The 24,227-nt window shown below is 35.9% G+C and overlaps 1 protein-coding gene across 1 annotated transcript in view; it reads left to right on the top strand.

Annotated features, from left to right (window-relative positions):
• Positions 1 to 24,227, top strand: part of FNTB (farnesyltransferase, CAAX box, subunit beta) — a 104,310-nt gene that overhangs the window by 43,236 nt on the left and 36,847 nt on the right. The window contains exons 5-6 of the mRNA XM_072629588.1: positions 20,467 to 20,613; positions 20,718 to 20,801. Of these exons, the coding sequence (XP_072485689.1) occupies positions 20,467 to 20,613; positions 20,718 to 20,801 (231 nt within the window). The remainder of the gene's footprint in view (positions 1 to 20,466; positions 20,614 to 20,717; positions 20,802 to 24,227) is intronic.

Below are 24,227 nucleotides of genomic sequence, written 5' to 3'. Positions count from 1 at the left end.
CCTTGTAAGTCTGTTCCTTTATAGATTCTCCCTGAGACCCTGGAATAATTCAATACTCAATAACCACAAAAGCAGTAATAGATTCAGCTTAGACTTTCCTTCTAAAAGTGCTGCAGAGCCTAGCCCTGACATGAATCTTGAAGCCAGGAAGCAGGCTGGAAAAATAAGCAAACAAAAAAAGAACCACACCATAATGAGCTATTATGGTGGCAGGGAAGTTCAAGATACAAACCTCAAAGTAGAAAATGACTCCAAAACAGCTACAAGAAAAGCCTCAAAGAAAAACCACAGCTTGGTCAAAAATGTAGCTGGAATTCCTGGAAGAGATAAAACATGAGTTGTTTTTTTTTTAAGCATCAAAGAAACTTTTTTAAACAATGAGAGTACTTGATGAAAAAATTTGGAAAAAGTGAAAGCTATGAAAGAAAGATTTGGAAAGGGAACTAACAGCTTAGCATAAGAGGTATAAAACTTTGCCCATGTAATAAATTTCCTGAAAATTAGAATGGACCAAATAGGAGCCAATGACTCCATGAGACAACAAGAAATATTAAAGTCAAAAATACTGAAAAGAGAAAAGAAAGTATAAGGTATCATGGCAAAAGGAAATTGTGTAAAATGTGAATTGTGTAAAAGCTACTTAAGGAAGAAAAGAATTGTTGAGTAGGGAGTCTTAGAGTGCAGTATAGTAAGAAGCAAGAAGAATCGGTTATGCCACAGAAATATGTCAGCATCTTACTATATGTAGATTCCAAATGGATGAGATAACTATATGCCTATATGTTTTTAATTTTTATAATATTTAATTTTTCCCCCAATTACATGTCGAAAATTTTTAACTTTCAGTTTTACAAGATTCTGATTTTCGTATTTTTCTCCCTCCCTTCGCCCTTCCTAAAATGATAGTCAATTTGATATAGGTAATATATTTGCTGTCGGGTAGAGCACATTTCCTTATTAATAACAGGTGTGAAAGAAGAAAGAGATCAAAAGAAAAAACAAAAGAATAAAAAGTGAAAAATGTATGCTTCCATCTGCCTTCAGAGTCCATCAGTTCTTTAAGTGGTTAGCATTTTCCCTCATGAGTCATTTTTACTTGTCCTGGATCATTTTATTACTGAGAAGAGCTGAGTCATTCATACTTGATCATCACACAGTGTTACTGATACTGTGTACAATGTTTTCCTGGTTCTGGTCATTTCACTTTGTATCAGTTTTACTATTCTTTCCAGGTGTTTCAGGAATCTATGTGTTCATAATTTCTTATTGCACAGTAGTTTTCCATTACATTCATATACCACAGCTTGTTCAGTCATTCCCCAATTAACAAATCCCCTCATTTTTTAATATTTTGCCACCACAAAAAGGGCTACTTTTAATATTTTTGCATGTGTAGGGCTTTCTCCCTTTTTATGATCTCTTTGGATTATAGACCTAGTTGTGGTCAAAGGGTATGTGAAGTTTGGTTGCTCTGTGGGCATAGATCCAAATTGTTCTCCAGAATGGTTGGATCAGTTTACAACTCTACCAACAATGCATTAGTGTTCCACTTTTCCCACATCTTCTCCAACATTTATCATTTTCCTTTTCTTTCGTATTAGCCAGTCTGATAGGTGTGATGTGGTACCTCAGAGTTGTTTCCATTTGTATTTCTCTAATCAAATATCAACTTTGCAGGTAGGAATATAAACAGTTCAACTTCAACAAGTCCCTTATGATTTCTCTTTCTTATTTAACTTTTTATGCTTCTCTTGAGTCATAGTTGAAAGTCAAACTTTCTATTTAGCTCTTTTTTTTTCTCAAAAATGCATTAAATTCCTTTACATCATTGAATATAAGTTTTTCCCTCTTACTGATTACACTCAGTTTTGCTGGGTCGGTGATGCTTGGTTGTAATCCTAGCTCCTTTGACCTCTGGAATATCTTATTCTAAGCCCTCCAATCTCTTAATGTAGAAGCTGCTAAATCTTGTGTTATCTTGATCATGTTTCCACAGTACTTGAATTGTTTCTTGCTGGCTGCTTGAAATATTTTCTCCCTGACCAGACAACACTGAAATTTGGCTATAATATTCCTAGAGTTTTCCTTTTGGGATCTCTTTCAGGAGGTGATCAGTGGATTCTTTCAGTTTCTATTTTACCCTTTGGTTCTACCATATCAGGGCAGTTTTCTTTGATAATTTCTTGAAAGATGGTGTATATGCTCTTTTTTTTATCATGACCTTCAGGTAGTCCAATAATTTTTTAAATTATTTCTCCTGGATCTATTTTTTCAGGTCATTTGTTTTTCTAATGAGATATTTCACATTGTTTTCTATTTTTTTCATTCTTTTGGTTCTGTTTTATGATTTATTAATTTCTCATAGAGTCATTAGCTTCCATTTGCTTTATTCTAATTTCTAAGGAATTATTTTCTTCAGTGAGATTTTTGGATCTCCTTTTCCATTTGGCCAGTTCTGTGTTTTAAAGCATTTTTCTACTCATTGACTTTTTGGAGCACTTTTGTTATTTGGGTTAGTCTGCTTTTTAAAGGTATTATTATTCTTCTGGGTCTCCTTTAGCAAGCTATTGATTTATTTTTCATGATTTTCTTGCATCACTATCATTTCTCTTCAAAAATTTCCCTCTACTTCTCTTACTTGATTTTCTTTTTTTTCTTATAAACCTTTTTATTTTATTTTTTCAAATATATTAATTTATTTGTTTTCAGTTTTCAATAGTCACTTCCATAAGTTCTAAATTTTCTCTCCCTCCCCAAGATGTCATGCAATCTTATATGGGCTCTACACACATATTCCTATTAAACACATTATCACAGTAGTCATGTTGCATAGAAAAATTAAAACAAATGGGAGAAACCATGAGAAAAACAAAACATAACAAAAAAGAAAATAGTCTGCTTCATTCTGCATTCTGACTCCATAGTTCTTACTCTGGATGTGAATGACATTTTGCATCATGACTCCTCTGGAAATGTTTTAGGTCCTTGCATTGCTGTGAAGGGCTAAGTCTATTAAAAACAGTCTTCACACACTGTGACTGTTATTCCTCATTCTGCTCCCCTCAGCATCAGTTCATATAAGTCTTTTCAGGTTTTTCTGAAGTCTACTTGCTCATCTTTCCTTTTATTTATTTATGTATTTATTTATTTACTTTTAGATTTCAACATTCATTTCCACAAGATTTTGAGTTCCAAATTTTCTCCCCATCTCTGCCCTCCCTCACCCCAAAACACTGTGCATTCTGATTACCCATTCCCCCAACTTGCCCACCCTTCTGTCACACCCCTCCCTTCCCTTATCCCCATCTTCTCTCTTTTCTTGTGGGACAAATAGATTTCTGTACCCCATTATCTGTATTTCTTATTTCCCAGTTGCATGTAAAAACAATTCTCAACATTTGTTCCTAAAGCTTTGAATTCCATCTTCTCTCTCTTCCTCCCTTCCCACCCATCCTCACTGAGAAGGCAAGCAATTCAATATAGGCTATATACGTGTAGTTTTAAAAAAGACTTTCCATAATAGTGAAAGACTAACTATATTTCCTCCATCCTATCCTGCCCCCCATTTATTCTGTTCTCTCTTTTGACCTTGTCCCTCCCCTAAAGTGTTTACTTGTAATTACTCCCTCCTCCAATTTGCCCTCCCTTCTATCATCCCACTTTATCCCTTTCTCCCCTACGTTCTTGTAGTGTAAGATAGATTTTCATACCAAATTGAGTGTGCATGTTATTTCCTCCTTAAGTCAAATGTGATGAGAGTAAGCTTCACTTTTTCCCTCTCACCTTCCACCCTTTTCCCTCCATTAAAAAAGCTTTTTCTTGCCTCTTTTATGAGAGATGATTTGCCCCATTCCATTTCTTCCTTTCTCCTCCCAATATATTCCTCTTTTGCCCCTTAATTTTATTTTTTTTAGATATCATCCCTTCCTTTTCAATTCACCCTGTGCCCTCCATTTATATATATGTGTGTATAATCCCTCCAACTACCCAAATACTGAGAAAAGTTTCAAGAGTTACAAATATTATCTTTCCATGTAGGAATGTAAACAGTTCAACTTTATCTAAGTCTCTTATGATTTCTCTGTTCTGTTTACCTTTTCATGTTTCTCTTGATTCTTGTGTTTGAAAGTCAAATTTCTATTCAACTCTGGTCTTTTCATCAAAAATGCTTGAAAGTCCTCTATTTCACTGAATGGCCATTTTTTCCCCCTGAAGTATTATACTCAGTTTTGCTGGGTAGGTGATTCTTGGTTTTAATTGTAGTTCCTTTGACTTCTGGAATATCATTTTCCAAGCCCTTTGATCCCTTAATGTAGAAGCTGCTAGATCCTGTGTTATCCTGATTCTATCTCCACAGTACTCAAATTGTTTCTTTCTAGCTGCTTGTAATATTTTCTTCTTGACCTGGGAATTCTGGCATTTGGCTACAATATTCCTAGGAGTTTTTCTTTTCAGATCTCTTTCAGCAGTGATCTGTGGATTCTTTCAATGTTTATTTTGCCCTCTGCTTCTAGAATATCAGGGCAATTTTCCTTGATAATTTCATGAAAGATGATGTGTAGGCTCTTTTTTTGATCATGGCTTTCAGGTTGTCCCATAATTTTTAAATTGTTTCTCCTGGATCTGTTTTCCAGGTCAGTTGTTTTTCCAAAGAAATATTTCACAGTCTTCCATTTTTTCATTCTTTTGCTTTTGTTTTGAAATTTCTTGGTTTCTCATAAAGTCATTAGCTTCCATCTGCTCCATTCTAATTTTTAAAGAACTATTTTCTTCAGTGAGCTTTTGAACCTCTTTTTCCATTTGGCTAATTCTGCTTTTTTTTTCCCCCATATAGTACTTTATTATTTTTTAATTACATTTTTAAATTTTTTTTATTTTTAATGTTCTACAATCACTACCATAAAACTTAGATTTTTCCCCCCCTACGTACCCCCCACCATCCCCCTTCCTCCCCAAGATAGCATACAGTTCTATATAGGATCTACACATACTTTTCTATTGAATACATTTTCACTATAGTCATGCTGTGTAGATGAACTAAAATAAATGGAAGAAATCATATAACAAATCAAGACATAATACACACACACACAAAAATGATCTGCTACATTCTGCGAATGAATTCTATATTTCTTTCTCTGAGTGTGGAAGGCATTTTGCCTTAGAAGACCATTGGGAACTTTTTTTTTTTAAGTTCTTGCATTGTTACAAAGTTTGAAGTCTACCAGAAAAAACTCTCGCACACTGTGGTCGTTGCTGTGCACAAAGTTTTCCTGGTTCTGCTTCTTTCTCTCAGCATCAGATCATATAAGTCCTTCCAGGCCTCTCTGAAGTCTTGTTGTTTATCATTTCTTATTGCGCAATAGTATTCCATTACATTCATATACCATAATTTATTCAGCCATTCCCCAGTTGATGGGCATCCCCTTGATTTCCAGTTTTTGGCAACTACAAAGAGTGCTGCTATAAATATTTTTATACATGTGGGACCCTTTCCCATTTTTATGATCTCTTGGGGATACAGTCCTAGAAGTGATATTGCTTGGTCAAACGGTATGCACATCTTTGTAGCCCTTTGGACATAGTTCCAAATTGCTCACCAGTGATGAATTAGTATTCCACCTTTCTCACATCTTCTTCAACATTTATCATTTTCCTGTTTTGTCATGTTAGCCAATCTGATAGGTTTCAGGTGGTACCTCAGAGTTGTTTTGATTTGCATCTCTCTAATCAATAGTGATTTAGAGCATTTTTTCATATGACTATAGATAGCTTTAACTTCTTCCTCTGAAAATTATCTGTTCATATCCTTTGATCTTTATCAATTGGGAAATGGCTTATATTCTTGTAAATTTGAGTCATTTCTCTCTATATTTTAGAACTGAGTCCTTTATCACAAACACTAGTTATAAAAATTCTTTCCCAGTTTTCTGCTTCCCTCCTAATCTTGGTTGCATTGACTTTGTACAAAAACTTTTCAATTCAATGTAATCAAAATTATCCATTTTACATCATAATGTTCTCTATCTCTTGTTTGGTCATAAATTCCTCCATTCTCCATAAATCTGACAAATAAACTATTCCTTCCTCCTATAGTTTGTTTATAGCATCAGCCTTTATACCTCGATTATGTACTCATTTGGACTTTATTTTGGTATGTGGGGTCAGGCATTGGTCAATACCCAATTTCTGTCACATTATTTTCCAGTTTTCCTAGAAGTTTTTGTCCAACAGCGAGTACTTTTCCCAGAAGCTGGGGTCTTTGGGTTTATCAAACAGTAGACTGCTATAGTCATTGACTACTATGTCTTGTGTGCCTAGCCTGTATTCTACTGATCTACCCCTCTATTTCTTAGAAAATGAGGTTGGTGACCTTGCACAACCCTCCCTCCCACAAATCAAAGTCAACTGCAAGTCATGTCATCATCTTGATGTCATGGTCCTCTTCGAGAACCAAGGATAACCACCACCACAACAACAAACCAGTACCAAGTGGTTTTGATGATTGCTGCTTTATAGTACAATTTAAGAGCTGGTATGGCTAAGCCACCTTCCCTAGCATTTCTTTTCATTAATTCCCTTGATATTCTGAATCTTTTGTTCTTCCAGATGAATTTTGATTTTATTTTTTTGTAACTATAAAATACTTTTTTGGTAATTTGGTATGGCACTGAATGAATAAACTAATTTAGGTTGAATTATCATTTTATTACATTAGCCCTGCCTACCTATGAGTAAGTGATGTTTTTCTAATTATTTAGATCTCAGTTTATTTGTGTGAAAAGTGTTTTATAATTGTGTCCATGTAGTACCTGGTTTTGTTTTGGCAGGTAGACTCCCTGATATTTTATAGTGTAACTTTAAATGGGATTTCTCTATCACTTGCTGTTAGGTTTTGTTAGTAATATATAGAAATGCAGATGATTTTTTAAATTTAATTTATTTGTTTTCAATCTTCAATAATTATTTTCATAAGTTTTGAATTTTCTTCCCCTCTATCCTCCCTCCCTCCCCAAGGTAGCATGCAATCTTATCTGGGTTCTATACATATATTCTTATTAAACACATTTTCACATTAGTCATATTGTATGGAAGAATTAAAATGAATAGGTGAAACCATAAGAAAAAACAAAACAAAATAAAACATAAGACAAAAGAAAATATTCTTCATTCTGCGTTCTGATTCCATAGTTCTTTCTCTGGATTTGGATGGCATTTTGCCTCAAAAGCCTTTTGGGAATGTTTTAGGTCCTTGCATTGCTAAGTCCATCAGAAACAATCCTTGCACACTGTGGCTTTTACTGTGTATAGTGTTCTAGTTCTGCTCCCCTCACTCAGCATCAGTTCATATAAGTCTTTCCAGGTTTTTCTGAAGTCCTACTCATCGTTTCTTATGACAAAATAGTATTCCATCACATTCATATACCACAATTTGTTCAGCCACTCCCCAATTTATGGGCATCCCCTTGATTTCAAGTTCTTGGCCACTACAAAAAAGGCTGCTATAAATATTTTTATACATGTGAATCCTTTCCCCATTTTTATTATCTCTTTGGAATATAGTTCTAGATGTGGTATTACTGGGTCAAAAGGTATGCACGTTTTGATAGCCCTTAGAGCATATTTTTAAATTGCTCACCAGTGATGAATTAATGTTCCACCTTTCCCACATCTTCTCCAACATTTGTCATTTTCCTGTTTTGTCATCTTAGCCATGGTGGTACCTCAGAATTGTTTTGATTTGTATCTCTCTAATCAATAGTGATTCAGAGCATTTTTCATGATTATAGATACCTTTAATTTTTTTCTCTGAAAACTGCCTGTTCATATCCTTTGACCATTTATGAATTGAGGAATGACTTGTACTATAAATTTGACTCAGTTCTCTAATGCAGATGATTTTTGTGGGTTTATTTTGTATCTTACAGCTTTGCTAAAGTTGCTTATTATTTCAAGTAGATTTTTACTTGATTCATAGAAGATACTATGCTTCTCTAAGTATATTATCATATGGTCTGCAAAGAGTGATAACTTAGTTTCTTCTTTGCCTATTCTAATTCTTTCTATTTCATTTTCTTCTCTTATTGCTAAAGCTAACATTTTTGGTACCATATTGAATAACAGTGGTGATAGTGGACATCCTTATTTGACCCCTGATCTAATTGGAAATACATCTATCCCTATTAACTGTAATGCTTGCTGATGGTTTTAGGTAGATACTACTCATTATTTCAAGGAAGGCTCCATTTATTCCTGTGCTCTCCATTGTTTTCAATAGGAATGTGTGTTGAATTTTGTCAGAAACTTTTTCTGCATTTATTGAGATAATCATATGATTTCTGTTAGTTTTCTTGTTGATATGACCAATAATGTTGATAGTTTTCCTAATATTGAACCAGCCCTGCATTCCTGGTGTAAATCCTTCCTGATCATAATGTATTATTCTTGTGATAAGTTGCTGTATTCTTTTTGTTAATATCTTATTTAAATGTTTGCATCTTTATTCATTAGAGAAATTGGTCTATAATTTTCTTTGTTTTGGCTCTTCCTGGTTTAGGTATCAGAACCATATTTGTATCATAAAAAGAATTTGATAGGAGTCTTTCTTCAAGAATTTTCCCAAATAGTCTATATAGTATTGCAATTAACTGTTCTTTAAATGTTTGATAGAATTTTTTTCTTAGGGAGTTTATTGATGACTTGTTCAATTTCTTTTTCTAAGATGGGATTATTTAAGTATTAAATTTCCTCTTTTGCTAATCTGGACAATTTATAGTTTTTTAAATATTCATCCATTTCACTTGGAATGTCAAATTTATGGGCATACAATTGGGCAAAATAATTTCTAATTATTGTTTTAATTTCTTCCTTGTTGGAGGTGAGTTCGCCCTTTTCATTTTTAATAATGGTAATTTGATTTTCTTCTTTCTTTTTTTAAAATCAAATTGACAAAAGATTTATAAATTTTATTGTTTTTTTCCATAAAATCAACTTTTAATTTTATTTTTTCATTCAATCATTTTCTTAATTTCAATTTTATTAATCTCTCCTTTGGTTTTCAGTATTTATAATTTGGTATTTGATTGGGAATTTTCAGTTTGTTCTTTTTCTAGCTTTTTCAGTTGCATGCCCAATTCATTGATCTCCTCTTTCTCTGTTTTATTCATGTAAGCATTCAGAGATATAAAAGTTCCCGTAAAAACTGATTTCACTGCATCCCATAAGTTTTGGTAGGTTGTCTCATTATTATCATTCTCTTGAATGAAGTTATTGAGTGTTTCTATGATTTGTGGTTTGACCCAGTCATTCATTAGGATTACATTATTTAGTTTGCAATAAATTTTTGTTCTATCTTTCCATGGCCCTTTAATTACATATAATTTTTATTGCATCATGATCTGAAAAGGATGCATTGACTATTTCTGCCTTTCTAAACTGAATTGTGAGCCTTTTATGTCCTAGAACATGGTTGATTTTTGTGTATGTGCTATGTACCATTGAGAAAAAGGTATATTCCTTGCTATTCCCTTTCAGTTTTCTCCAGAGGTCTACATTTTCCAGAATTCTATTCACCTCTTTAATTTCTTTTTTGTTTATTTTGAGATTAGATTTATCAAGTTCCTGTAACTCTCTTAACTTCTTTAAGAATGTCGATACTATACCACTTGGTACATATATGTTTAGTAATGATATTACTTCATTATCTATGGTGCTTGTAGCAGGATATAGTTTCCTTGCTTATCTCTTTTGATTAGATATGTTTTTGCATTTCCTTTGTCTGAGGTTAGGATTGCTACCCCTCCTTTTTTTTATTTCAGCTGAACTATAATATATTCTACTCCAGCCTTTTACCTTTATCATGTGTATATCCCCCTGTTTCAGATGTGTTTCTTGTAAACAACATATTGTAGTATTATGGTTTTTAATCCATTCTTCTATCTGATTCCATTTTATGAGAGAGTCTATCTCATTCACATTCACCATTATGATTACTATCTGTATCTTTCTGTCTGTCCTATTTTCCTCACTGTTTATGCTTTTATTTCTCCTTTCTCCCTTCCCCTCCTCAAAAGAGTTTTACTTTTGACTAGCACCTCCCAAAATCTCCCCCTCCCTTCTGCCAGGGCTCCCCCCACCCCTGAATTGTTTCCCTTTTCTCTTACTTCTTCTTCCCTCCCTTCTAACCACCTCCTCACTCTTCTTTCCCCTTTCCCCCACATTGCCTGCAGAGCAAGTTGGATTTCTATACTTAACTGAGTTTGTTATTCCCTCCTTGAACCAAATCTGATGAGAGTAAAGCTCAGACAATGCTCATATCCCTCCTTTCTTTCCTTCTACTGTAATAGTTTTTGTGCCTCTTTATGTCATTTAATTTCTTGTTCCTCCTCCTTTGTTCTTCTCCCATTGCACCCCTTAATTTTTTATCATCACATCAGCTAATTTATATCCACACCCTCTATCTATGTATATCCTTTTAAAATGTTGTAATACATATGCAATTCTCAAGATTAACAAGTGTCATCCTCCCATATAGGGAGATAAAGAGTTTGCTCATATTAAGTAACAAATTTTTTTCTTTTTTTTCCTATTTACCTTTGTATGCCTCTCTTGAGTCTTGTATTTGAAGATCAGATTTTCTGTTGAGCTCTGGCCTTTTCATCAGGAAGGTCTGGAAATTCCTTATTTCATTGAATGTCCATCTCCTGGCCTGAAAGATTATGTGCTGGGTTCCTTGAATGTAGTCCAAACTCCTTTGCCTTATGAAATATCATATTCCAATCCTTTCAGTCTTTTAATGTAAAAGCCATAAGGTCCTATGTCATCCTGACTGTAATTCTTTGATATTTGAATTATTTCTTTCTAGCTGATTACAGGATTTTCTCCCTCACTTGATAGTTTTGGAATTTACCTGCAATATTTCTTGACATTTTCAATTTGGGATCTCTTTCAGGAGGTGATCGATGGATTTTTTTTAAAATTATTTTTTAATGTTTAACAATCACTGCCATACAATTGAGATTTTATCCCCCCCACACCTATCCCCCACTACCCCCCTCCCTCCCCACGACTGCATACAATTCTGTATAGGTTCTACATATACTTTCCTATTGAGTACATTTTCACTATAGTCATGCTATGTAGTCGGACTAAAATAAATGGAAGAAATCATATAACAAATCAAAACATGATACACAAAAACATACACATACACAAACATGATCTGCTACATTCTGCGAATGACTTCCATATTTCTTTCTCTGAGTGTGGAAGGCATTTTGCCTTAGAGAATCACCACTGGGATTTTTTTTTTTTAAGAAGTTCTTGCATTATTACAAAATTCCAAGTCTACCAGAAAACACTCTCACACACTGTGGTCGTTGCTGTGCACAAAGTTCTCCTGGTTCTGCTCCTTTCACTCAGCATCAGGTCATATAAGTCCTTCCAGGCCTCTCTGAAGTCCTCTTGTTCATCATTTCTTATGGCACAATAGTACTCCATTACATTCATATATCGATGGATTTTTTTGATGACTATTTTGTCTTCTGTATCTGGGACCTCAGGGCAGTTTTCCTTGATGACTTCTTGGAAGATACTGTCCAGCCTCTTTTTTTCATCATGGCTTTCTGATCGACTAATAATTCTTAGATTTTTCTCTCCTGAATCTGTTTTCCAGATCAGTTGCTTTTTCAATGAGATATTTTTACATTTTCTTCTATTTTTTTATTCTTTAAATTTTGTTTGACTGATTCTTGATGCCTCATAGAGTCTTTAGCTTCTACTTGCCCAATTCTAATTTTTAATGAGTTGTTTTCTTCACTTAGCTTTTGTACCTTCTTTTCCATTTGTCCAATCTTTCATTTTAAGGAATTATTTTCTCCAGTTAGGTTTCTCCTTATCCATTTGGCCAATTTTACTTTTAAGGAGCTGATTATATTTTTAAAATCATTGGTCAAGTTTTCTTCTGCCTCTCTAATTTGGCTTTTAAAATCCTTCTTGAGCTCTTCCAAGAGTGTTCTTTAGGCTTCAAGTCAGTTCATATTCCCTTTTGAGGTTTCAGATGTGGGTGTAGTGTGAACGCTGTCCTCTTATGAATTCATAGTTTAATTTTCCATCTCTGTAATAAGATTCTGTGGTCTTTGCTTTGCTTCTTGCTCATGGTGATTGCCTTTTTTCCTGAATTTTAACATAGATATCTGCTTCTGGGGAACAGGGAGCTCTATCCCACATTTCTTGTGCTAGGGACTAGAGGCTTGATTACTGATTTTTTATGCTGTGCCCTCTAGTTCTTTCAACTAGAAGTATATAATGCTACAGCTATACATATGGTGCTGAGCTGACTGGTGTGTGCCAAGTCTGAGGCCAGGTGAAGACTATCTGAGTTTTCCTGGGGTTACACTGAAGCTAGCAGAGTGGAATGTGGGAGAGGTATATTCTGGCCTTTGGAGGTCTCCTTCTCTCCTAGGGCTGCACTGGAACAGGGGCAGGCTCAGGGGCTGGTGAACCCTGTCAGTGCTGATGTCTGCCCAATTTCCCTGGCTGTGCTAAGGCATGTCTGGAATCCTGGTGATGGTACTTATTGGCTCCATCCCCACCCACCCATCCCCACCCCCCAGGGCTCAGGATGTCCTGCTGGTACTTTGAGGTGGGGTTTGCTGAGGTGTCTCCAGTCCTGCACTGCTCCCCATCAGCCACAGAAAGAGGAACTTTTCTTGACAATCTCCCCAGCCTCCTGAGCAGAAAGACTGCTGTACCCCTTCTGCTGGCTCCACTATTTCCAAATTTTTCCTGGAGCATTATTCTCTGGGTTTTTCAAGTTCAGCAAGGGAGGGTGAGAGCACTTACAGTTTACTCTGCCATCTTGGCTCCCAGAACTTCAAGTAGGTGACTTGCAAACATTTAGTCTGTGAACTGATAGCCCCAGGAGTAGCTGCTGTTGTTGCCATGGGCCCTGTGCTTCTCTCTCAGCTAGCTACTCCAGACTCCTATCCTGTGCTGTCTCTCTTTCTTGATTTTCAAAATCCTTTTTGAGTTCTTTGATGGTCTGAGACCAATTCATATTTTTCTTGGAGGCTTTGAATACAGAAACTTTGACTTTGTTGTCTTTTACTGACTGTATGTGTTGATCTTCCTTATCTCCAATGTAGGATTCTTTAGTCTGAGGGGTTTTTCTTCTGTTTGCTCATTTTCCCAGCCTCTTTCTTGACTTTTTAACTCTTTGTTAAGGCAGGGCTCTGTTTCCAGTATGGAGAGCATACTATCTCAAGCTTTTGTGCAGCTATTTTCAGAAATACTTCTCAGGACCTGTAAGTTTTCAGTTCTTCCTAAGTGGTAGGATCTAAGGAGAAGTGTTTACTCCTCTCCTGGCCTGTGGTGTGGTATATGAGTGACCACAAGCACTCTTTTCTGCCCTGTAACTGTGAGGAGGGTTCCCTCTGCACTACTGCCACAAGTTCTCCTGTGCCAGTACTTCTCTTTGCCTCAGGACTGCCACCCAGGCTTGTGACCCAGATCCAGGTATGGGCAAAGCAACAGAGTCCCGCCTCAGTGCTAGCAATGAGAGCCCTATAATCTTTACTACCTGTGAGCTCTAGAAACAGCCACTGCCATTGCCATGCCTGCTCCTGGTTTGCTGGTGCCAGGACTGCACTGGGGCTTGGACTGGACTGGGTTCCTCTCTCACCCAGGTCTAACAGCTCCTTCCCACTGACCTTTTAGGTTGTCTTTGGTGTTTGTGGGTTGAGAAGTCTGGAAACCATCACAACTGTAATTCAGTCTCCCTACAGCCTTCTCCGGGCTTGCTGGGGCCCAGTCTGTGCTATAGTGGCCTGTGCTGGATTGCTCTCTCAGCCTGGCGCAGCAGACCTTTCCTGCTGATCCTCCAGGTTGTCTTGGGCTGGAGATTTGTTTCACTCTGTCTTTTTGTGGGTTCTGCTGCTCTCAGATTTTTTTAGAGTCATTTTTTACAAGTATTTGGAGGAGTTTGGGAGAGAACTCTGGTGAGACCATGCTTTTACTCTGTCATCTTGGCTATACCCCCAAGACACACTCTTTAAATGCTACTAGAATAAGAAAAGAGTGATCATAAGTTTTTTTTTTTGCATAGAACATCTGTGATAAAATCTGATCTATAAATCACCCCAAGAATTGATTTAAATCTTTAGAATTAAGAGCACCAGTATATAAGTTGTCAAGAGATATGGACATACTTTTAAAAATAGAAATTATTGATTTCATTGGCAATAGGAACTCGTAGTGAGGCAACTTCCTCTATCAACATAAATCAGCCCCTTCACTGCAATTTAGAGGTTTGCCCCCACTCACACAGCCACCAATATGTGGCTTAAGCAGTACTTGAATCCAAGTGTTCCTCACTTGGAGGTCAGCCCTCTATCACAAAGCCATACTGCTGTCCCAAACAAACATTTCACACTGATGAAATCCACACTATCATTATCACCTGTCATAGAAAAAAAAATGCTCAAAATGGCCAAAAATAAGAATAATGACTGTGAAAATAAGTCTGAAGTATCACCTCACACTCATTCCCATTCACAGATTGACCAAAAAAAAAAAAAAAAGGCAGGGAGAGTGAAAGAAAATTTCGGTGTTGGCAAGGATGCAGGAAAACAAGCAGACCCATTTTGGTACAACTCTGAATTGACTCAGTCATTCCAGAAAATAACTTGGAATTTTGCAAGAAAAATTACAAACTTTTCATAGTCCTTGATAAAACTTCCAGTTTACAAGCCAAAGAGGATATCGTCAATAAGCAAAGACCTATTTCCATGAAAATATTTATAGCAGCACTATAGCAAAATATATGAAAAAAACTGGCCAATGATCACGAAATATGAACATATAAATGTTCATACATATAACTGTAATGGGTTATTACTGTGCATTGAGGAACGGCAAATACTAAGAATTCGAAGAAGTATAGGAGATACAGAGTGAAGTGAACAGAACCAGGATAGTTTATATAATAAAAATTACACTGAATTAAAAGCAATTCTGAAAGACTTAAGATGTGTGATAAATATAATAACTAACTGTAACCCAAGAGGACGAGTGATGAAACCCACCTTCTGATGGAGAGGTATTAGACTCAAAGTCCAGCATGAGATGTACATTTGTGGGCATAGCCAGTGTGTAGATCTGTTTAGCCTAGAGTATACTATTTGTTACAAGAGTTTTGTTTTTCCTTTTTTAATTGGTGTGGGTGTAGAGGTGGGGGAGAGAGGGGCAGGTAGCAGTATTGTTAACAAAAAGAGAAAAGAAAGCAATTACTGAAGCATTTAAAAGAAAATACATAGAAGAATCTGGAAGGAAAAACAGACATGCAACCTAAGATTCTCTGCTGAATTTATCATATGCTTTTTAAAAAAACTAAATGTAATAAGAGATTTTCAGTTTCTATGCAACCCTTTTTCTATTCTACTTTGTGTATGAAAATGCTGATTTTTTTGTGTTTTTATTTTAGTACAACGTTCAAAACATTTTAAAAATGTTGAGAGACTCTATCAGGATAGAGATAAAGAAGCAGAGAGAAGGGGACAAATTCAGGAAATGTTTATTTGTGCATGTGTTAAGTTCCATGAAGGCAGTGACCCTATCTTATATTTGCCTTTCCTTTAATATCTAGTGCAAAGTATGTACCTAGGAAACATCATTTCAACTCTAAACAACCCACAACAAAGAAACATGGGAAGACTTCCATGCAGTGATGCAGAATTAAGAAAGCAGTACTAAGAGAACTATATATATATATATATGTACACACACACACACACACACACACACACACACATATATATATGTATTACCACAACTACATAAATTAAAACTATTTTAAATGGGAGCCAAATTCAAATTAAAAACACTGGATAACCAAGTGCATTGATAATAACTTATAAAGCATAAATCTGTGTATTTAAAAAAAAATGAAACCATTACTACACAATTGTGTGAATTACATGAGGTTACTCATTTTTATTTTACCTTTTTCTGGAATTTTACTTTGTGGGGGATTCATTTGGAATTGTGCTTGGGATTTATGTCTTGAAAAAAATTAGTGATAATATTTGTTTTAAAAAGAGAGACTTAAAAAGACAGAAATTAAGGGGAGAATTAAGTTCATAGTGTGAAGTTACTAGTCGACACATGTTAAGATTTGTTCTGAGCAGGAAGGATGATTGAAGGTAGTGTTAACAGTGCTATCAAATTGAACTTCTATATAATTTACATTGAATGGGGTAAAAAACCAACACCTTGATAAGTAGGGTACTTCTGGAACTTCCCTTACATGTGGATTTAAAAGAGTGTTTTTTGGACCTGAGGCTTTTTACTTAAAGAATATGACTTCTAGGGTATAAAGTCTTGTGTCCAATCTGGGAACCATAGAGTAGATGGGTCATTGACACTCTAGAGTGTATTTAGAAGAGGATGGTGAGGGAACTTACAACTAATATAGATTCCCTCATAGATAGTTTTGTGAGTTACTTTGGCTAAATAATTACAGCCAATCTTTTGATAGTAATAGGTACTTCAGCCAGACTGATTCTCAGCTGATATCTCTATAGTGCATTTCCTGGCATATTCTTGAGACTTAATCCAGATTGGAGTAGAACCTACAAGAGCTTACCATAATTGGAATAGCCTTTTGAGAGTACAGGGTCACCTTAATACTTTAATGTGTTATCAGAGGAGCATTTTGCTGAAAATTTCCACTTTACATTATTTCTAAATGAGAAGATAAGATGAAAAGCAATAAGAGTAGACATCCACATACCCTGATTTAAAAAAAAAATCAGCTGGACATTTACTGGATGAAGAAGGCATAGATAGATGGCAATTGATGCAGAAAAAAATCTGGGGAATTTCTGACCAAGATGGCTGCCATCACATGACTATACTAGCAAAATTCTTAGGTTCTCATCAGATTGAATAATGAACAAGAATTTTCATTAGAAACTACACTATGTGACTTCTATCCCCAAACTTTACAAGAGTTTAGCTAGAATCCTGAACACACTAGGAAGAGGGGCCACTACAGGAAAACTAACACAGACGTAGTTTCTCAAAGCAGTCGACTAAGGATATGTGTAACCTGTGAAGCTTTGTGTCTGAAAGCAGTAAAAGTAGAAGATTTCCTGAGAAAGCCACAGGGTGGGGACCTTGGAAGCCCTGGGCAGCATCCACAGCAGGCAGTGACTAGTGATTAGTGTGATGCTGCAGCACTTGGATCAGAATATCCTTGGCCCAGGAATCTAGAGTCTCTTATATATTGTCTTGAGATGCTGGAGAAGTCTCTAAAGATTCAGTGCTGTGAATCTCAGAGATTCAGGGAAGTCTAACCCTGAGATATAAAGAATAGCTCTATATCTTCGGGGACCAGGGTAAGACCAAGTGGGCCTTCTGACAACAATACCAAAAGTACAGCAGGAGGCAATGCCTGTCTCTGGCACAAGCCCCAGTTTAGGAGCTAAATCTGAAGACAGGAATAAATAAAACACCAAGTGGTACAAAAAATTATTCCAAATCTAAAGTTTCCTCACTTCCCCAAAGAAGGAGAGAGAGTAATGTTAAAACTGCATGCCGAGAATCACAGGGGAAAAAATTGACTTTTCAAAAATGAATACCTAGGAAAAATGAAGCAAGAGATTAAGAAAAAAAGGCAATAAGCACTCTGGAGAAAGAATTTGAAGAAGAATAAATAGCTTAGAAGAGAAAGTGGCAATCTTACCCAAGTAACAGACTTCCTGTAAATTAGAATAGAGCAAATAGAAATCAGTGACTCTATAAGCAAGAGGTATTAGAATAACATCAAAAGTTTAAGAAATAGAAGTAAATATGAGACTATAATATAAAAACAACTGACCTGGAAGGTAGGACAAAAAGAGATCGTTTAAGAATCATTGAACTCCCTGAAAACCATGGACCTTCCCCCCCCACAAAAAAAATCTAGACACTATATTTCATAAATTAAAATTGCCCAGATAGTTTAGAACGAAAGGGAATAGTAAAGATAGAATCCACCAGTCACCTCCTTTCTGAAAGAAATCCCCAAAGGAAAAGCCCCCAGGAATATCATAGACAAAATTCAGAGCTCCCACTTCAACGAAAAAATACTGCAAACATCCAGAATCAGTTGTGGTACCCAAGAATGCATAGCCAAGATCACACAAGACCTGGTAACTTCTGCCATAAAGGAGACATCTTGGAATACAGTATTTCAACAAAAGAGATAGGCTTACAATGAAGAATAATCTACAATAAATCTACAATAATCTCCAAAGCTGAATATACATCCTTTAATGGATAGAGAACTTTCAAGCTTTTCTGATGCAAAAACCAGAGCTGAGTAGGAATTTTGAAATGTGAACACAAGGGTCATGAGAAACCTTAAAGGTAAATTTATTTAAGCACTTGAAAGAATGTGTATGATTTTGTAGTGCTAGCTTTCTTTTGGGGGGGAAGGAAACAAGAATTTTTTCACAACCATAATATCTTCAAAGGGCACTGAGGGAGTTAAATAAGAGCAGCAGAGGTCTTAGGGATGGCTTAGTTTTGGAGGTTTAAAAAGAGAAAAAGGGAGGACAAAAGGAGGTATATATGTGTATATAGGAGAAAGAAGGCAGTATAAATTACTATTTCTCATAATTGGGGTAGAAGAGTTATACAAATCAGGAGGAAAGAGTAGGGATAATTGGCATTATATGAATTTCACTCTTACCTGAAATGAACAAAGAAGGGTTCAGAATACACATACACACACACACACACACACACACACACACACACATTTGGTGTAGAAATATTTCATACTCAAAGCAAAGCAAGTGGGGATGAGTTGGAAGGTTAACACCAGGAATTTATTAGCTACAAGCAATGAAAACTAATACTGATCTTGATGAGGTTAGTAAAAGTCAGGGGGGAAAAAGAAAATAACTAAAAACCATAGGGATGGATTAGATGGTCTTAGACAATTAGGAGATTGGCCAAACAAATTGTCGTATATGAATGTGATGGAATGTTATTGTGTCCTAAGAAATGAACCAAGAGATGATTTCAGAGAATACTGAGTAGTATGAAGTGACACTGTGAAGTAAGCACAATGAGAATAATTTATACAAGGACAGCATCATTGTAGAGAAAAACTAACTTGGAAAAATTTAAGAACTCTGATCAGTGCAATGACCAACCATCTCTTTATAAGATCTATGATGAAACGTGTCCCATTGGACACAAGATGTAGATGCATACGTTTGTGCACATGGCCATTGTGTGGATTTGTTTTGCTTGACTGTGTTCATGTTATAAGAATTTTTTTCCTCATTCTTTCTCTCAGTTTTTAATGATGCAGGGATAGGAGATGAAGTAGAGAGTTTAAAAAATGATGCCAGAATAAATAGTGGTGTTGAGAATTTTAAATAAATATAAAATTAAAAAAAAAATACCTGGCATTTTAGTGAATCATACATTTAGAGTGAGTCAGCAGTGCAGCATGGCATGCAGAAAAGCTAGTATAATTTCAACATATATTAAGAGTCAAAATTCAGGGACCTGCTAGACCAGCTGAGATCACAGCCTGAGTATTTTGTTCAGTTTTAGTGTAGCTGGTATAGATCAGGTTGAGGAACCCCTGGTATAGATGATCTTTGAAATCCCTGAGATTCTAACTGGTAATGTTTAGCCTGGAGAAGAGAGAACTTGGGAGACACATGTTAGGTATATTCAAATAATATTTAAAGTTTTATTTGGAAGAAGAACCTGTTTTGCTTAACCCCAGAAGGTAGACCTAGGACCAGGGACTATAAATTACAAGGAAACATTTCAATTCATTGTATAGAAAAACTTCTTAAAGGTTAGAATTGTTCAGAAATGGGATGGCCTTCATATTCAAGTGGAAGCTAGATGAGTACTTGTCAGTAATATAGTCATTGATATTCATATTTTGGGCAATGGTCAGACAAAATGAATTCCCTTCAACCTCAGCAATTCAATCTTGTTCCTTTTCTAGGTAGGTCATTTTAGTCTAAACTAAAATAAGGAAGTTAAGTACAAGACACAGGAAATAAGATAGGACAGAGTAATGCGTCTATATATGTAGGTCATGAAGGCCAAAAAGAACAAGAGTTGACACTACTAAATAAGTGTGCAATCTCTGGTTCTAAAGGAAATGTTTTTCATTTTCTGCCCTTATTTTTTACTCCTTCCTTTTTAGAGGTAGTTATGGATTTGTTAGCATATTCTTGCTGGCAGAATCTTCTTAAAGTAAAACCATGGACCTACTTTGCCTAAAAGATCCTTGCGGTGGGTTAGAGAAGATAAAGAGAAGTACACGCTCATTTATTCCTTTTTGAGAGTGAATAAATGAGAGAATTAGAACTGCTTTTTGGGGTTTGTTGCCTTGATTTGTATACATAGCACATTCTGACTTTGCTTTTCCTTTTGCCATTTATATAGCGTGTGTCAGTTTCTGGAGCGATGTCAAAGCCCAACAGGTGGCTTTGGAGGGGGACCTGGTCAGCATCCACACCTTGCACCCACATATGCAGCAGTCAATGCATTGTGTATCATTGGCACTGAAGAGGCCTTTGATGTCATCAACAGGTACGATCTGGTTCAGCAGAGTCTGAATCCCAAAACAGCAGGCTTGCATCTGCTAATACAATGTACAGGTCCACTAAATTCTTCTTTTCTCTTTTTTGTCTCAGAGAGAAACTCCTAGAATACCTCTATTCCCTGAAGCAACCTGATGGTTCTTTTATCATGCACATTGGAGGTGAAGTGGATGTCAGGTGAGTTGGGGATTTCCTGGGCTTCTGAGAATTGGAGATTATCTTAATTTTTCAATAGCTTTTGAAGCTTGTTTGCATTTAGGGGAGTTGAACCAAAGAAGGAAGTGAGTGAAAGTGTTCTTACAGATTTTCATAGCCTTCTGATTTGGGTTTATTTATTAGTCACCCAAAAAAATTGTGAGGTAGAAAGAAAATGTTCTCTTAGTGGTATAGGGTGAGAAAAAGAGTGTAAGGTTCAAGCAAAAGAGAAAAGATGTGAAAAGGTGAGACTAGTCTGTGTTGAAAGATAGGCACACATTTTTTGTACAGTTGTAAATTGGCCCAAACATTCTGAAAGGCAGTTTGGAATTATGCTTTTAAAAGTGACTATAATATATTTATACCCTTCATCCAGAGTGCCTGTGGGACACATGCCCCAGAAGGGCAAAGACAGAAAACACTCTTAGTAGCACTATTTGTGGTACCAAGGAACTGGAAACCAAATAAGTGTCTATTGACTGAGGAATCTAAACAAATTGTGTGACATTATGTAAATATGATGGAATGATACTTAGAGATAATAGAGAAGTACTGGACTATAGGAAATAAATGTGAAAGATTCAGAGAAGCATGGGAAGATTTAAATGCACTGATACAGAATGAAGCAAGCAAACGCAGGGAAACAGTATGCATAATGATTAAAGCTATGCAAATGAGAAGAAAAACAGGAAGAACTGTAAAACATGAAATTGAATGTTATATCATTATAATGGCTCAATGTGGTAGAAAGTTCCAGCATCTTTTACCATGGTTGGTTTTTTACCATGGTTTTACCATGGGCTGGATTAGTTCATTTCCTTAAAAGCTATTCAGACTGTCCTGAAAACTTAATTGTCTCAGGGAATAAAATATTCTGGCCATTGATGCAGCTTCCGGTGCCTTAGGTACAAAAGTTAGGTTATTACTTGTCACTGGACTTTTTGCCCAGGCACTCTGTTTGGCATTTGAAACCCTTCATAACCTAGCTTCCTCCTGCCTTTCCAGTCTTCTTATACCTTATTCCCCAATATGTGCTCTTTAGTTCAGTGACGTCGGCCTCCTGGCTATTCCACAAGTAAGACATTCCATCTCTTGGCACTGGGCATTCTTTTTGGCTGTCCCCCATACCTGCAACACTGTTTCTCCTCTGCTCCAGTGACCTACCTGGTTTCCTTTTAAATCCCAACAAAAATCTCACCTTCTACAAGAAGCCTTCCTAAACCCCTCTTAATTCCAGTGCCTTCCCTCAGCTAATTATTTCCTGTTTATCTGGTATATAGCTTGCTTAATATGTATTTGTTTGCATGTTGTCACCCCTGTTAGTTTGTAAGCTCCTTGAGGACAAGGACATTCTTTTGCCTCACTGGTGTTTAGCACAGTGCCTGGCACATAGTATGCACTTGATAAGTGTTTATTGATTATTGAAGGTGCAAGTGTGCTTAGTTGAGTCAATGCTATATCCTCCCTAAGTAACCTTCCCTTGCTATGAGTAAATCTCCTTTTTGCTAACTCTTAATGAATTGCAAATGTCCCATTTCCTTCAAATCTTGAACCTAAACTATCAGACTATCTTAGTCAACCCTGGCCTCTATCAAGCTTGGCTCCAGAAAAAATATGAGAACTCTCTCTTCTATGAAGAAATGGTAAATTATGGGCACAGAACATTATATATGTATTGTCAGACTTAGTTGATGTATTAGTTGGTATTGTTGAACTGCTTTTTCTCCTCATCTCTTTTATTCTGTGTTCTAAGGGATGGCTCTTTGTGTAGGGGAAAGGAGCAAGGGAGGTGAGAAAGGATATGTCAGGAAATGAAGGTAATGTAAAAAACAAATCAATAGGAATTAAATATGTGGGGGGGAAAAGGCTTCTTTATGAAATTTTAGCTTATTTTAAAAAAATCAAAAACAATGGAATTACCCATCAGAGTTATTTGGGATCTAGACTCCCAATTGTCTAGATCACAGGCAAGCTTGGTTCTTTCCTGGCCAAAAATTGAGAATTTGACCTTTCTGTGATGGTTCTTAGGGATCATTTTCAGAAGGTGTCTTCAGTGGATTTCATTTTTTAATTCAGTCACACAGTGTCATTGAAACTGAGCTGAGAACTCTAGAGTCCTCACTATTGTCATGTGTTCCAGTGCATTTTTAAAATTAGTAGCTTATTTACTTAAATATAAATTACTATTTAAAAAGAATTGCTTCTGTTTTTAATGGTGTGCATTTTCCATGATAAGTTAAAACTGCATTTATCTGGAAACTTGAAAGTAGAAGAAAAATAGTTGGGTCTTAATATGTTAATCAGATTTGAGAAAATCATGAATAATTTCAACATAACATATTAGTTGGTAACCATAACCCCTCTGGGATAAGTGAGGTATTTTGAGATGTTTATGACCTCCTATAGTCCAATGGAATATATAGTAAATTCAGTAATATTGTACTTTACCACATAGTTCTCCATTAGTTCAGAATTATTTTACTTTCGAAAATGTCTAGGTCACATAGTGCATACTTAGTAAGCAGCTTATGTACTTGGTAGAAAATGTTATGTATCATGTAAAACATATGGGACTTTTGCCTACTTTAACTTTTTCACAATTTAAGTTTTCAAATAATTTCCTCAAATTTTTGAGAGTCATTATTGTTTTCTATATATGGGGTCAGAAAAATACCTTTTTTTGTGAAGTTTCTATATTCCTTATTTTTTTATTTTCTATTTATGAATTTGCCTTTATCTGTGGCTTCTGAGTAAATTTACTAGTGCTTTAATTAAAAACTTCAAGTATAAAAATGAAAGTGAAGAAAATAAACATTGTAAAGCATAAAATAGAAACACTGACAACATAGGTAACTAAATTCCTAATAAACATGAAGTAAAGGATTTTATCTGTGACTTATCTGCCCAAGCAAGAAATTGAATTAAGGACCTGTGTATTACAACAAAGCAAATATAGCTAGTGAGGTAAAGAAACATTTCATTCCTTAGCCAAATTAATTTTAATTTTTTGTGTATGTTCGTCCTTTGTTGCCAAAGAAGACCATGTCATCAGAGAAATAATGACATGAGTTGCACTTGACTTTGTTGTTTTTTTTTTTTAAAGTGAGGGAGGGCTGTGCAGGTCACCAGCCTCACTTCTCCTCCAGAGCCATCTGGATCCAGTGACCAGATATTCATCAGGATGACTGGAGATGACCCAGGATGAGGCAGTTGGGGTTAAGTGACTTGCCCAAGGTCACACAGCTAGTGAGTGTCAAGTGTCTGAGGTGAGATTTGAACTCAGATCCTCCTGACTCCTATACTGCTGCTCTATCCACTGCACCACCTAGCTGCCCAATTTTAATTTCTTAAGGCAAAAGCAAAGGTGGACCTTTCCCATAGGCTCTAGAGTCCTTCCATTCTGTAGGT

Source organism: Notamacropus eugenii, chromosome 1 (assembly GCF_028372415.1).
Source record: "Notamacropus eugenii isolate mMacEug1 chromosome 1, mMacEug1.pri_v2, whole genome shotgun sequence".
Taxonomy (NCBI): domain Eukaryota; kingdom Metazoa; phylum Chordata; class Mammalia; order Diprotodontia; family Macropodidae; genus Notamacropus; species Notamacropus eugenii.
This window is presented reverse-complemented; position numbering and strand designations above follow the sequence as displayed.